This window comes from Anser brachyrhynchus (assembly GCF_964034855.1).
Source record: "Anser brachyrhynchus genome assembly, chromosome: 10".
NCBI lineage: Eukaryota > Metazoa > Chordata > Aves > Anseriformes > Anatidae > Anser > Anser brachyrhynchus.
The window spans coordinates 16,073,518-16,086,823 of NC_137705.1; the positions used below are offsets into that span (position 1 = coordinate 16,073,518).

At 43.0% G+C, this 13,306-nt stretch overlaps 2 protein-coding genes across 12 annotated transcripts in view; one reads left to right on the top strand and one right to left on the bottom strand.

The window, feature by feature from the left end:
• The window catches only part of PBRM1 (polybromo 1), a 63,919-nt gene extending 57,933 nt beyond the window's left edge, over positions 1–5,986 (top strand). For 7 of the 11 annotated variants that reach the window (XM_080606434.1, XM_080606431.1, XM_080606430.1 and 4 more), the window contains 4 exons: positions 1,211–1,366; positions 3,628–3,698; positions 4,927–5,143; positions 5,493–5,986. In XM_080606434.1, the coding sequence (XP_080462560.1) occupies positions 1,211–1,366; positions 3,628–3,698; positions 4,927–5,143; positions 5,493–5,665 (617 nt within the window). In that variant the 3' untranslated portion in view covers positions 5,666–5,986. The remainder of the gene's footprint in view (positions 1–1,210; positions 1,367–3,627; positions 3,699–4,926; positions 5,144–5,492) is intronic. The other 4 variants (XM_080606436.1, XM_080606427.1, XM_080606428.1 and 1 more) reach the window with 1 other exon arrangement.
• A 5,333-nt stretch (positions 5,987–11,319) lies between these two features.
• Positions 11,320–13,169, bottom strand: UQCC5 (ubiquinol-cytochrome c reductase complex assembly factor 5). Its single transcript, XM_080606450.1, has 3 exons — positions 13,035–13,169; positions 12,776–12,928; positions 11,320–11,674 (listed from the first exon to the last, which is right to left on the bottom strand). Exons 2-3 carry the CDS (start codon positions 12,924–12,926, stop codon positions 11,607–11,609), a joined length of 219 nt encoding a protein of 72 aa, XP_080462576.1. The 5' UTR covers positions 12,927–12,928; positions 13,035–13,169; the 3' UTR covers positions 11,320–11,606.
• Positions 13,170–13,306: the final 137 nt, after the last annotated feature.

Sequence of the window (13,306 nt, forward strand, 5' to 3'; positions counted from 1 at the left end):
GGAGCTGCTTAAGGTGTTTCGATCCTGAGCTCACAACAGCTTTGATGAGAAGATGTTCAGGCAGAGCTGACGTTGAGTTTCTGGCCAGTTTTATTCCAGAAATCTCTGTTCTGAAAGTTTCTTTTATGAGTTACTTGGAGTGTGGCAAAGATTCAGTAAGTGGTTTCTTGGAACAAGTTACAGAAACTCCAGCAATTTTACATTTCTAAACTTACCTTTTATCTCACGACCTGCTTCTGTCCCCTATCATCTTTCCATTGTCTTTCCAACACCCTTCCTTGGTTCTCTGACAACACATCCATTAAAAGCATAGAAAATAAGCAAGAAAACAGGCAAGTTAAGTTCTAGGGCCTACTACGGCACAGATACTTTGTGTAGGTTCACTTAACGGACAGTGACAAACGTGAGCCCAAGCCAGAACAAACTGTCCTCTTCCGCCACGTGCAGAAAACTAACATTTTGAGCAGCACAATATCATCTTGGTTGCATCTTTGTTTTCCTTATTAAGACACTTTGAAAACGTTGAGAATGAAATTCAGTGAGGGACCATATATGCTCCTTGTAGACCCTTTTACTGCAGTCAGATGTGGAGAGCGTAAGTCACTGCAGCCCAGCAAGCATATCCAGTGCTGTCAGGTTTAAAGTTTTAGTTATTTCTTAAATTCATACTGAAGATGGTTTTATAGAAAACACACATGTCAGTACCTTTAGTTTTAAGTATATGAATGTTCTGGGACTTCTAAAAGTTAATTTTGCATATGCACTGCATAAACATGTATAGATGTTTACTTTTTCCAGTCAAGTTTGGTCTCCAGGGTAGCCCACGAAGTAGGGCTGCTGGTGAAGCTTGTGTAGTTAGCGTTGTGCTCGTAATCTGTATGCAGATGGCAGAGCTTTTAAGCTGTGTTAAAATTGCTTGCGTTAGTAACATTTAATTGCGGCTGAATTTACTCCTTGTGTTAACATGTCTCAATATTCAGCATTTATTGCCCCATGAGAAACATACAGATACGCTAAATACTAATTCATCAAAAGTGTAGCATTTCATATTTATAACTTTATTTTTATTTTTGTTCATTTTTGCAAGATACTAATTGTAGTATCGTCTTGCTGTACTAAAGGTGCTTTTTTTGTGGATAGTGCATGTCTTACTGTGTAGATCATACTGCATGTTATTGATGCATGTTTGAAATTTGTTGTGTCCTTCAAGGCATGATAAGTGGCTATCCACCGGTGCTGCCACCTTTGCAGGGCCCAGTTGATGGCATTGTTAGCATGGGCAGCATGCAGCCACTTCACCCAGGGGTGCCCCCACCCCACCAACTTCCGCCAGGTATGCCAGGCATCCCAGGCATCCCACCACCCGGTAAGAATGTCATCCTCATTCGCTCCTTGTTTCATTTTCATGTACTTGCAATTTAACCAGTTGTTACAGAAATTATCTGCAGCTTGTTTTGGTCATAGCGTAATTGTTTGATTGTGTCTGAACACGGCAGGTTTGTAGCCGCAGCGTGCACAGCGTACTGCTGAATGTATGGGGTGCATGCAGAGCGTTTCCATTGGCGCAACACACGTCCAGTACACCAGCAGCAAAAAGGTTACTGGCGAAATGTGATGCTGCTCCAGCAGTGGTTCTGCTCCAGTTAAAAAAAAACAACAACAACAACAAAACCAACAACAAAAAAATGACAACTGTGCATGAGCTTATCAGAAGTCTGAAAAATTGAAATCAGCCAGTTCATATCCTTATTTCATTTGAACAGCATCCTTCCACTCCCTCCCTTATTCAAGTGAAATCAATGACTTTCAAATGAAGTTTGAAATGGAATTTATTGGTCTCGTTCCTTACTGAACTCTTTTTCAGTGTAGGAGGAAAAATGTTCATCTGCCCTCTTGTCCTGTTTGCTGTGGATTTTTTTCAGTTTTTACCCCTGCTAACTCGTGGCTGTTTAAAAGACATGCATCCGATATGTTCAGCTGTTTGAACAAGCTGTGGACAAAAGTGGTCTCATTTGTCTCTCCTACCCCATTTGCAACTGTGTTTATCAGAAGCTCTGTTGGGACTTTACGTAAATTGTTGTGGTGATTTGTTGTTGTTTGCTTGCTTGCCTTTTTTTTTTTTTTTAAATCCATCAGTGTTAGGCGTGCAGTTTGCATCATTGCTGATGTGTAAGATTCACCATAATGTCATGTAGAGGGAGTAGGAAAACAGCAGCGTGAGCTTGCCTCCGACTCACCAGGACAGTGACATTGAAGCACACAACAGCAGCATACAAATGTTTGGGAGGTGAACCCAGGACAACGCATTTCTTTGAAGAATGTTTCCAACTGGAGAAACGGGCTGTGTGTACGATGTATAAAACTGAGAGAACTTGGCTGAGGAAAAAAACCAAAAAACAAATAATGCCCAGGAGTGGAGGACCACACGTGAAGTGGTGTTAAATCGGGCTGGGTGGGCTAAGGGTCAGTGAAGCGCTAACACTGGAAAGGGGAGGGTGCCCTCCTCCAAACCTATCTGCTTTGTACCAAAAAAAAAAAATCTGTACTGTATTCCACAACTTGCCTCATCAGTGTTTTTCCCAACTTCTGACTTGCTGTTAGTACAGATGCATTTAAAATGGAGGCTGTAATCAAACGGAAAACTGATTAGATATATGCTTTAGTGTGCAAAATGCAGTGACACATCTTCTGATCACTGGTACGGAAATCCGCATGCAAATTAAACCCTTGCGAAGACCATAATTATTGTGCAGCTTTTCAAATGAATGACTGTGTAAAATGGCATGAAGAGAAAGAAAAGCAGCAACATATGTAACTGTTTTTTTTGTTTGTTTTTTCTTTTTTTTTTCTTTTTTATTGTTGTGGTTTGATTTATTTTTTGTTTGGTTGTGATTTTTGTTTTGGGGTTTTTCTTTTTTTTCTTTTTTTTTTTTGACCAAAGCATCTGTATAGAAAATAGCAGGAACTGCATGACTCATTCAGATTTGTATGTGGGTGGTATCTGCTATATTCTGTGCCACTTCATGTAGTTAAGAAAAAAAAAAAACAAAACTAACAGGATTATTTTTTCCTCCAAATGTTATCTGTTTCATACATATAGGACTATTTAAGCTTAACCTGCAAGTGGTGTTTTATATTAGTGAGATATTACAGAATTTTTGTAATGTCTTGGCTTTCTTCCTACTATGAATGTGTTTTATAAAATTGAACACAAGGAAATGTTACTAAAGCAAAACAGCTTTTCCTTTTTTATTGTTCTTTTTTGTTTGCTTATTTCTAAGGATTCCAGGAAGTTTCTGTTCAGCCAAACGTGCATATTATAAACTAAAGGATGTAGTTAGGAAATCCCTAAGGAACATGGAAAAAAAATAATTTTGCATTTCTTTAGTTAAATGAATTCAAGGGGCCACATATTAATGTTGGGTAGTTGTCTTGTCTTTTTTTTTTCCTTCATTCAGAAATTTCTAAAGTGTTTTGTTTTTTTTATTGGGGGAGAGTGGGGTATTTAAATGTTTTTAAAATAGCTTTAAGCAATGATATCCAAGTATAAATTTGATTATAGAAGACCAAATAGGTATTTCTCACTGCTCTGAAATAAGACTAATTGTTTTATATTTTGGAATATAGGTGTTATAGGCCAAAATGTGTCCCCCATGGTAGGCACTCCAGCACCCGGAGCAAGTCCGTTTGGGCAGCAGGTGAGTCATTTTTGCATTATTTATGAGGCTCTAAGGCTTTGAATTAGCATTTAAATGGGATCTCAGTTAAGACATGTAATGAATGCACATAGCCTTTCCCAGGGAGAACATAAATTCCAAATGTACACTGATGTATTCAGAACCAGTTAATATCTTACACTCAGGATATATGTTTGTATTTCTTGGTTGAATTTTTATTACACTAATTAGGTTCTGCCTAGTGGAATGAGCCCTGCAGTATAAGCAAGACTGTGTTTTTCTTTTTTTTTTTATTTTTTTAATTTCTTCTGAACTAATACAAGTAATTTTGTAAAATACAAACTGTTAAACTGGTGATAATTTAGGTTTTGCATGCTTTGTTGATGCAGCGGGGCTGCTTTGGCGCTTCCTCAGCCATTTCTCAGCTAAGTGGGTAAAAGCCGTTTTGCTTGCTCCCAGATTTCACAAACCAACAAAGCAGATGCTGGTTGGCAGTTCAGAACCTGGGGGTTCGGATGCCAGTGATGGTCAGATGTTCCTTCTCAATGTGGTATAGATGAATACAGATGAAATGTCCAGCACACTTGAAATTGTATTGACTAAACATTTGCATTATAAAGAGAAACATGATTTTGGCCAGGGGGTATAAAGAAACTCAGAAGTGGAGTAGAGTACGTGTGCCATGACACCGAGTTATTCCAGACCATAGGTCGTCTTTGTTAAGAGTTCTGAGAACTGCTGGTTAATCACAACAGTTGGGGTTCTTCTGTGTGTCAGGGATTTCTGCGTGACTGTGATGTTAGCCTGACTGCAATTAGTGTTGTTTTTTTTTGGTAGAAGCATCCTAATCTTCCAGGGATCCGGGTGGATAAGTATTAGATGTTCTAGAGGTACCTAAAGCGAGATTAAACCCTACACCTTGCACATCACAGGTTTTGTGGTCAAGTGTGAGAGAACATGAAATAAAAAGGAGGAAAAATAGCAGTTAAGGGTAATATGAGAGAGGAGAAATGGTGGTAGTAATGAGAACATGTTTGTTGTTAAATATGGTCCGTTCATACATCTTCTCTCTGTGCATCTCAGTGACCTCCCCAGGTAACCGTGGCCAAAGCGGGTTGTCTTCCAGTGAAATTTTCTTTGTGCCTTCAGTTATAACCAAAACTCCATTGTATGAGGATGATCTGATGCACAGATGTGAACTGGCTTCCCTGCAGTTCCCCTAGATCTCTCTGTTGCTTTGTTGTTGCAGATAGGAATCCTTGGCCCGCCAGGACAGCAGGCGCCCCCTCCGTATCCGGGCCAGAGCCCAGCAAGTCAGCCGGTCATGCAGCAGCCCTCAACTCCCATGTTTGTCTCCCCTCCACCAAAGACACAAAGGCTTCTTCATTCTGAAGCCTATCTGAAATACATCGAGGGACTTAGTGCTGAATCAAATAGCATCAGCAAGTGGGACCAGACCCTTGCAGGTAAGGCTTTTGACACACAGCGGGATGTTTCCATACGGAAACACTTTTTTGTAACCGTTAATATTTTTGGCTTTTATGGAAAATGCTAAATTAATCTGCTGCTTACTTAATAAAACGTACACATGCAAGTAATTGTTAAACTGACAGACTAACTATATGTTATTAGTAGGCTAATTCCATTGATGCTGTATAAATCTAATTACGAGTTGTATGGGTTCAAATACTGGGGGGTAAAAGAAATACTGTGGAGTTACATTCTCCTTCTTTCCTGAAAAATTGTGGTGAATATCAAAGGCGAGGCAAATTTATCAAAGTCAGTAGATAATTGGGCTGTTTCTTAACCTTTCAGCACGAAGGCGAGATATCCACTTATCAAAAGAACAAGAGAGCCGTCTCCCGTCACACTGGTTGAAAAGTAAAGGGGCTCACACCACCATGGCCGATGCGTTATGGCGTCTTCGAGACCTGATGCTACGAGACACCCTCAATATCCGTCAGGCATACAATATAGAAAATGTTTAGTTGCATTATTGCTTCTTTCTTTGATACCGGCATATAAGGAGTTTTGTGGAACAATAGCTGTTTTAGTTACTGGGTGGGGAGAGATAACCAACAATAATTTGTATTGCATTTTACTGTACATTGCAAGACCATTTTTATATAAGGACACTTTTAATAAGCATATTTCACTTTTTGTTATATTAAGTTGATTAATTTTGTTATATTGATAATTATATCAATATTGATATATATCAACATATCAATATTGATATATTGATTAATTTTGTTATATTAAGTTGTGTTTGTTATATTAAGTTGATCAAATACACGGATTTTTGCATATGTTTCCTTTGTTTGAAAGGCGATTTCATAATTGGTTAACTGTAGTCAAGGATTCATCTTTCTTATACTTTATTGCTGAGAATCTGATGCCATTGTTTTTATATAAAAGAAGAAAAATAGAAAACAAAGTATTTACAGATTGGTACAATGGAATGTGAAGTTAGTCATAGTTTACATCCTAGAGGAAAGTGTGTACATGTGCTTGTGTGTGCTAGCCGCTTCCGGCAGAAATCTCAGTTGGATGTGAACAGGGAAGATCTCTTTGAAAGAAGCTAAAGGTAAGGAGTGCGTTGACACTAGAGCAAAATCACATTTCAAGTCAATATCAAGGCAGCTGAATGGGCCACGGCGATCATGGAAGTGCTAGCGCGGACAGGACAAGGCTGTCTTGACTGCTAGTGTTGTCCAATCCTGTCTAGTTATTTAATTGTGTAGCCAAGGCCATTATGATTCTAAATCGGTAACGGCATACCTATGCTGGGCACGCCCGTGGGAGGTGAAACGTTTCATCTGCCATGACCTGTTCTGGGGGTTCTGTGATGCCCTAACGTTGAGCAGAGAAGGCAAAGCTGCTTCCCGCTGCAATTCAGTCTGCAGGTGCGAGGGGCCAGAACTTTGAACCAGTTCAGGTCTTGGAAGGTAAGTTAGAGGAGAAGCTGAGTTCTTTTGTTAGTGGAGTAACTTGATGCTTTTAAATTCACACACATTCTGTTTATGATTGGGCATTATAAGATGTTTTTCTATGCTCTAAGTGTATTGATTCACGTTAACGAAAGTTTTGCAATGCAAAATTTGAAATTGGACACACAAACGTAACTTTATAATAGTACTGTATGCGTAACTTCAACATACCTAGTACGTCGGAGAAATAGAGTACCCGCATTGCAGCCTTCAGAGGGTTTTTGGGTTAGTTTTTTAGCAAAGTAAGGTGTGTATAGACTCCTCTTGCCAAATTTCAGGGTTGTGACTGCCTTCTGCTGAAGACTTAACTGTCCTTGTAACTAACCAACCTTTTGGACTGCAAAGCTATTTGCTTGAAAGTAAATGCTTTCACATACTTGACTGTAGAAAAAGAATAATTTTGGGTTGCATTAAATAAGTGGGAAGGTGATACTAATTTGAAAGAAATTGTTGGCAGGAACATGGTTACTGCAACTCAGTCCAAAAGAATAACTTTTTTTCTTTTTTTCTTCTGAGAGAGTGGAAAATAGATTAATCTAGGACCGGTATTTTCATAAACCAGTTGAAGATGACTAATAATTATTTGTTCTCTTCCTCAGTCCCCTTCCATGAGAAAATTCACTGTTTCTGTAAAAAAAAAAAAAAAAAAAAAAAAAAAAAAATTGATGTTGGTGACTTTTTTTTTTTCAGCGTATGTTTTCAGACCTGGTTAATCCATGCTTGGCTTTTCATTAGACCTTGTACTCCCGAAAGTTAAGCTGATAGCCAGGTGTATAACATGTATGTACCATCACTTTGTTTACCTGAGTCTTTTTAATTTGAATAAAAATAGTTTGCAAAGTGTTTTGGATTAAACAGGTTTGAGTGTCCCATCAAGACTTTTGTTAGGATTTTATTTCAAGTAATTCTGGCAGTTGCTGATCCAGATTTTATGGAGTCCTTGGTATGTGCATGGATGTATGTGGGTAAAGAATCCTTTTTATATTGTCCTGTGTGCTGCAAGGCATGTCTGGTAGGTGACAAGAACAGTGAAGTTGGAGGAAAAAAAAAAGCCAGAAGAAGGATGAACGAACTGTAGTAAGCTTTGAAAAAATACATGGTGGACTGGGAACAAGCTGAGCAGAGGTGATAAGATTCAGTCAGTTCCAGTTGCCTCCACAGTAGTTGCTTTGAAAATAAACAGCAAGCCTTATTTTCATGCTGGAAGCTAACCTCGTTCAGGACTGTCTTTTATGTAGCTGGATAATGAAGGAAATTTAAAAAATAATGTGGAAAAAGCGTCTTTTACCCAGTAAAATTATAAAACAAGATGGAAATCTTTAATAACACCAATGGCAAGAAAAATTAAGTGATAGTGACCTCGTATATCTTGAGGTGCCTCTGACATATGATTCACAAAGAGCTATTTAAGCAACCAGAACAGATACCGTTATATTTAATTAACATGCATTACTGTCTTGGACCCAGGGGATAAACACAGCCTCTCATGCAGGCTGCCAGCTTTACAGAACTTCCACCCTTCTGAAACCTGATGGTGCAGTTCCACTGAGAATTCTAATCATTGTTCACATTTTATTTGCTCAATTTGAGATGCTGAAGATCATCTGTAGATATACGTAGCACTCTATCGGCAGCAGGAGCACTAAATGGGAGCAGTATTTCAAAATGCTCGAGTACTTCTAACATCAAGAAATGGGATCTGCTTCAATGGCACGTGAAATATTCTGATCAGTAATCTTTGTATTCTTTTTGTTTGCTGCATTATACCAGCAAGTCTAATTTGACTTGTCACACAAACAAACCAAACCAAAAACCCAGCTACTGCAGTGCACGAGGATCTGGTGGTCCTGGGCGAAGAGATTCCCAGTCTTTGGCATTCCTTGGAGAAACTCCTCCAGCAATCCAGTGCAGAAGTCTAGCCCCACAGCTTAACTTCCAGTAAAGGAGACAGCAGGAGAAATGTGAAAACAATTGGAGGCGAAACCCCCGGGTTATGCAGCAGCACCAGTGAGTGGCTGGGCTTGGCTCTGGGTAAGCTCAGGGTGCTCTGCAGCCCGGGACAAAAAATGGTGATGGGTGGTCATGAGGTCTGCAACTGTCTCCACAGGGAGTGCCCAAATTCATTTTTCATCAGATGATTTAGGGAGGACTATAAATAATCCTCATGCTTTGTGCCAAGCACAAGCACCCAATAAGGATTTAAGGAAACTCCTCAGGAAGTCACAGAATCACAGAATGGTAGGGATTGGAAGGGACCTTGAAAGATCACCTGGTCCAATCCCACTGCTGGAGCAGGAACACCCAGATCAGGTCCCACAGGAATGTGTCCAGGTGGGTTTTGAACCAGACAAAGAGACTCCCCAGCCCCCAGGCAGCCTGTTCCAGGAGGGAGAGGGCTGATGAACAGCTCCATGGTTTCCCCCAGGTCACTCGGTCAGCGTGAGCCTGTCTCTTCTCTAGTGCTGGAGCGGTGGGCAGCATTGCTTAGTCCTAAGTATCGGGGTTTGTTTGCACGTGACTGCTTTCAGCTGCTTTACCGCATTGAATTTTTCCATGCTTGACATCTAAATCGGCCTGACTTGCATAATCTGGAGAGCCTGCAGCACAAATGCTTTCCTTGTTCTCAGAATCTCTCTCTGTGGCTGCTGTGAAGGGAACACCCGAGGCTGCCGTTTGTAGATGTTGACCTGACACCAAGTGAACTCCCTGCAGGCTGAAGAGACGTGCTCAACTCCAGAACTGGCAGGGGCTCAGCAGTACTTAAACTGAAAGCTGTGTTCCTGGCTACTCCTGCAGCATCTAACAGAAACATCGCTGTTTCCAGCGCTGGTCTGAGCTATGGAGGGTTGAAGAGTGAGTGTAGATTAAAACTGATCCTAAATCCCCACGTGTGCCCACTATGGGAATGGGCTGGGACCAGGGTGCTCCAGCTACTCCGTTTCCAGTGATAGAGATGGGCAAAATTGGAGAGCGCAGAAGGATCAGCGCTAGCAAGCATTGTGAAATTGGGAATGCAGTTCCAGAGTGCTAAATGTCAAGCTTCATCTCCTGTCATCCCAGATCTGTTGCCTCATGGCTGAAACGGTGTAATTCCAACTCAGAGAAGGATTTTACTCCTGCAGTGGTCGCAAAGATCAGCGACACCCAACTCCCTGACACCAAACTCCTCGTAAGTGACTGGCAGTCCTGCCTTGCTTTTTAAACTTAACTGGAGACACCTTAAGCTAACTTCCAGACGTGCCTGGTGCTCTCAGCTGCAAATGGGAAACAGTGCCACAAAATAAGAAAGAGCTCTGACATGAAAAAACAGGCCTTGATTTGCTGAGGTCGGTGAAACACTCCTGCTATTATAGGAGTGCTATGGGAAGCCACAGGGAGAAGTGTTCGCAGCAGGCTGAGCGCTGAGAGGAAACTAGGGCACAAGGCTTCTTAAAACAACAACGATATGGAAACCAAGAACCAGCAGGAGAGAGTTCCAAAAGGCTCTAAGAGCAAAGGCAGATGGAGCTAAAGCGCAACAATTTTCAAAATGTGGTTTTCTGCTAATGTTTCACTGTATGTGGTGCTACTGTCAGGATTTGTGGCAGTGGAATGATCAATGAGTGCAAAAACAATCTTGTGCCTGCCTGCGTGGACTTGGGCTCCACCTCAGAACCAAAGCCAGAAGTGAGGTTATTACTTCTCAAATAGACGTTCCCCTCCCCCCCCCAGTACTTCCTTTGCTGTCCACTCAGAGCATGGAGGGCATAGCCACATCTTCAGTTCTCTGCCAGTTCTTTTTTTGCTTGAAAACTCAGACAGCACTAGTTCTCCAGATCAAGTCCCTGGAAGGCACAGCACAAAGTTATGTGGGTACCTTCTGCTTGCAAGTTGAGTAACCGCACTGTAAGATCATGTAAACTGAGGTTGTCTCTTATGTCAATTGAAAACTTGCTCCTGCAGAAAAAGGCTACCAGGTGTTAGCATAAGAATGTGTTTAAGTATATCAGCTCCCTTGGGTTTTGGTTTTAGGCTGGTGCTTTGATGTTAAGAATTGGCCTCCTGGGGAACTGTCAGCATATACACAAATCATCAGAAATAAAAGTAATTGCATTAATAAATGCAATTATTGTACCAGAGTCACACTAATGCCTAGTCACTGACATGCTCCACACTCATGAGGTCTAGCATTGCTGTGATAGGGAATAAAACTGAAAAAGCAGTCCAGGACTGCTGTTAGCTCTCCTCTCCTTCTTTGGGAGGCACACCTCCTGCAACAAGAATTCAGGTGCCATGGTTGCTGTGGCACATTCCTCCAAACCTGTGTCTGTTAACAGATAAAGCTTCAGGTTTTTCTTCCCCTCAGCCCTTGCCTCTCTCTATTGTTAGTCATCACCCCAGCTACTGTGCATGTACCCAGCAGAGCCTAAATACACAATGACTTTCCAAAGAGTGGGGGCAGAGTAAGCAAGCACTGAGCTCTAAGTCTGTCCTATTTTATCTACTTTGAAATTTCACTACACTGGAAAGAAAAATCAGACATGAGAGCAGCTTCCATCAGTACAAAGCAAACTAATTAAAAATGAATGCATGCAATATGTAACTCAGTTCTCTCCCAGTGGTGCTGTCACAACAACAGCATTTCATCAAGCAAAGAAAAACTGTAGCCAGACTGTTTATTCAGTTCAGTTTATTTAAAAGTACTGAAAAAAAAATTAAATAGGTGGCAAAGGTCTAAACACAATGAACTTCTCTCTGCTGTATTCGGTTTAGACATAAAACATTCACGATAAGAAGCAGATGTAGAATAATCTGCCAAAACCATCTGAGAGCATACCTCACAAACTGCAGACTACAGTTCATGTTGCAGAGACAAAATTTTGCCCCTACCAACACCACGGCAGCAATGCTTCTTTGGTACGACTGAAGCTGTCAGGATGTTCCCCTTGAAGCCTTCCAGCTAAAATTCACTTTTGTCCATCCTTGCCTTGTACTGTCTTTCAGATCGTTTCCTGCGGTAAACATCATCTGCGGCAAAAAGAGATTTTATTAGCATTATCCAACAGCACGATGGTATTAAATGCATGAATCTTGTCATCTCAAACTTTTCAAACCAATTTCCTCTTACAGACATCAACAGGCAACTGGAGACAACATGAATCCTTATTACCACTTAAAAATAGCTCATTTCCCTCCTATCCAGGCTAAAGTTCTTCCCCTCAGTCTTGATTAAATATTTTTATAGGAAAACTAAGTTTCCAGAGCGATACAGTCATTTTCCTACTTTCTCATGAGGATAATTAAAACCATAACTGCCTAAACTAGCTGAAGCTAAAAGGAAATTAAATTACAGGGACGAATTCCAATGCCTGAGGACTCAGCATGGCCTCAGTATTGTAGCTATTTCTAAAAACAGAGGTATCTACTCGTGTTGATCTTCCTAGCTGTTCTGCCTGCCTTCCCCACACTGATCACCCCTAAGTATCCCTCACCAAATAAAAACTCTCACTGACATAAAAAGGTTACCAGTCTTGTACGTTGTTACCTTGCATGGATTACGGAACAGCATTATTACTGTATTACGAAATCATTTAGGCACAGCATTTTTTTCAGAGAAAAAAGACCGGGGCTCGGGCTGACGTGTAACAGCTGCCACACGGATGATGTGCTTTGGGTTCTTACCTGCCTTTACTGCTACACAGGTGTGCCTCAGAAGGGTTAGATGGAAAAACCTGAGCACGCCCAAGCCTTCGGGAGCAGTTTTGGTTGCAGTGAGCTTGGCAGCTGTGGGAATCGCGGCAAGCTGTTCTGTTCTACAGGAAACTCACACAGACCTCCCACGAAAATGGGAGTATTCTCACATAACACGGAGCTAAACGCTCAATTCCGTGTTCTGAAGGACACGGAGGTTTCTGTTAGGGCTTCCTAGCGGGGAGCGAGCCTGAACTGCTGTCAGCTGAGAGAGGTGCTCCATGCTCCATTACCTCATTAGGAAACACATTTCGGAGGAACCCGCTCCCCGTTTAAACTCCTACGGCCCCGGTGAGCCTGCCCCAACCTCAGAGCCCGCCTTCGCGCTGCCGTGGGGCTGGGGCGCCCCCGGAGCCCCGCGGGCGGAGCAGCACTCACAGAACGTCTCCTTGCCGACGCGGACGTGGATCATGACCCACTCCATGGCTCCCCCGAGGAGGAAGAAGAAGGGCAGGAAGCGGTAGGCGCCGAAGCGCTGCCTGCCGGGCACCCGCCGCAGGAGGCGCCTCGCGCGGCCGCTCACCAACATGGCTGCGGGGACATGACGGGACAGGGCGGGAGGGGGGGGCGGCCATGGAGCCCCCGGCCCCGGCCCGCAGCCAATCAGCGCGGGCGGCGCCTCGCGCCCCCCCCTCACCTCCAAGCGCGGGCCCTCCGAGCCGCCGGGCGGCAGGACGCCGCGGGCACCCACGTGACGCGCCGCCACGCCTCGATTGGCTGGCGCCGCGCGCAGCAGCGGGCGGGGCGCTCCTGGGCTCCCCGCCCCGGTCCCCTCGCGTGGGGCGGGGCGGGGCGGGGAGGGGCGAGCGAGGCCCCGCCCCCTCGCGCGGCGCGGCGGGGATTGGCTGCCCGGGCCGGGCCGGCACGCGCGGCGGGGCCGGGAGGGGCGGGGCGGGGAGCGGGGCTCGA

What these genes read in the sequence shown, in the direction of transcription:
- UQCC5 (XM_080606450.1), bottom strand. Translation starts at nt 12,926, where the DNA reads ATGTTGGTGAGCGGCCGCGCGAGGCGCCTCCTGCGGCGGGTGCCCGGC. An exon ending in CGTCGGCAAGGAGACGTTCT is followed by an intron (nt 11,675 to 12,775) that starts GTGAGTGCTGCT and finishes TTTTTGCCGCAG; the next exon opens with ATGATGTTTACCGCAGGAAA.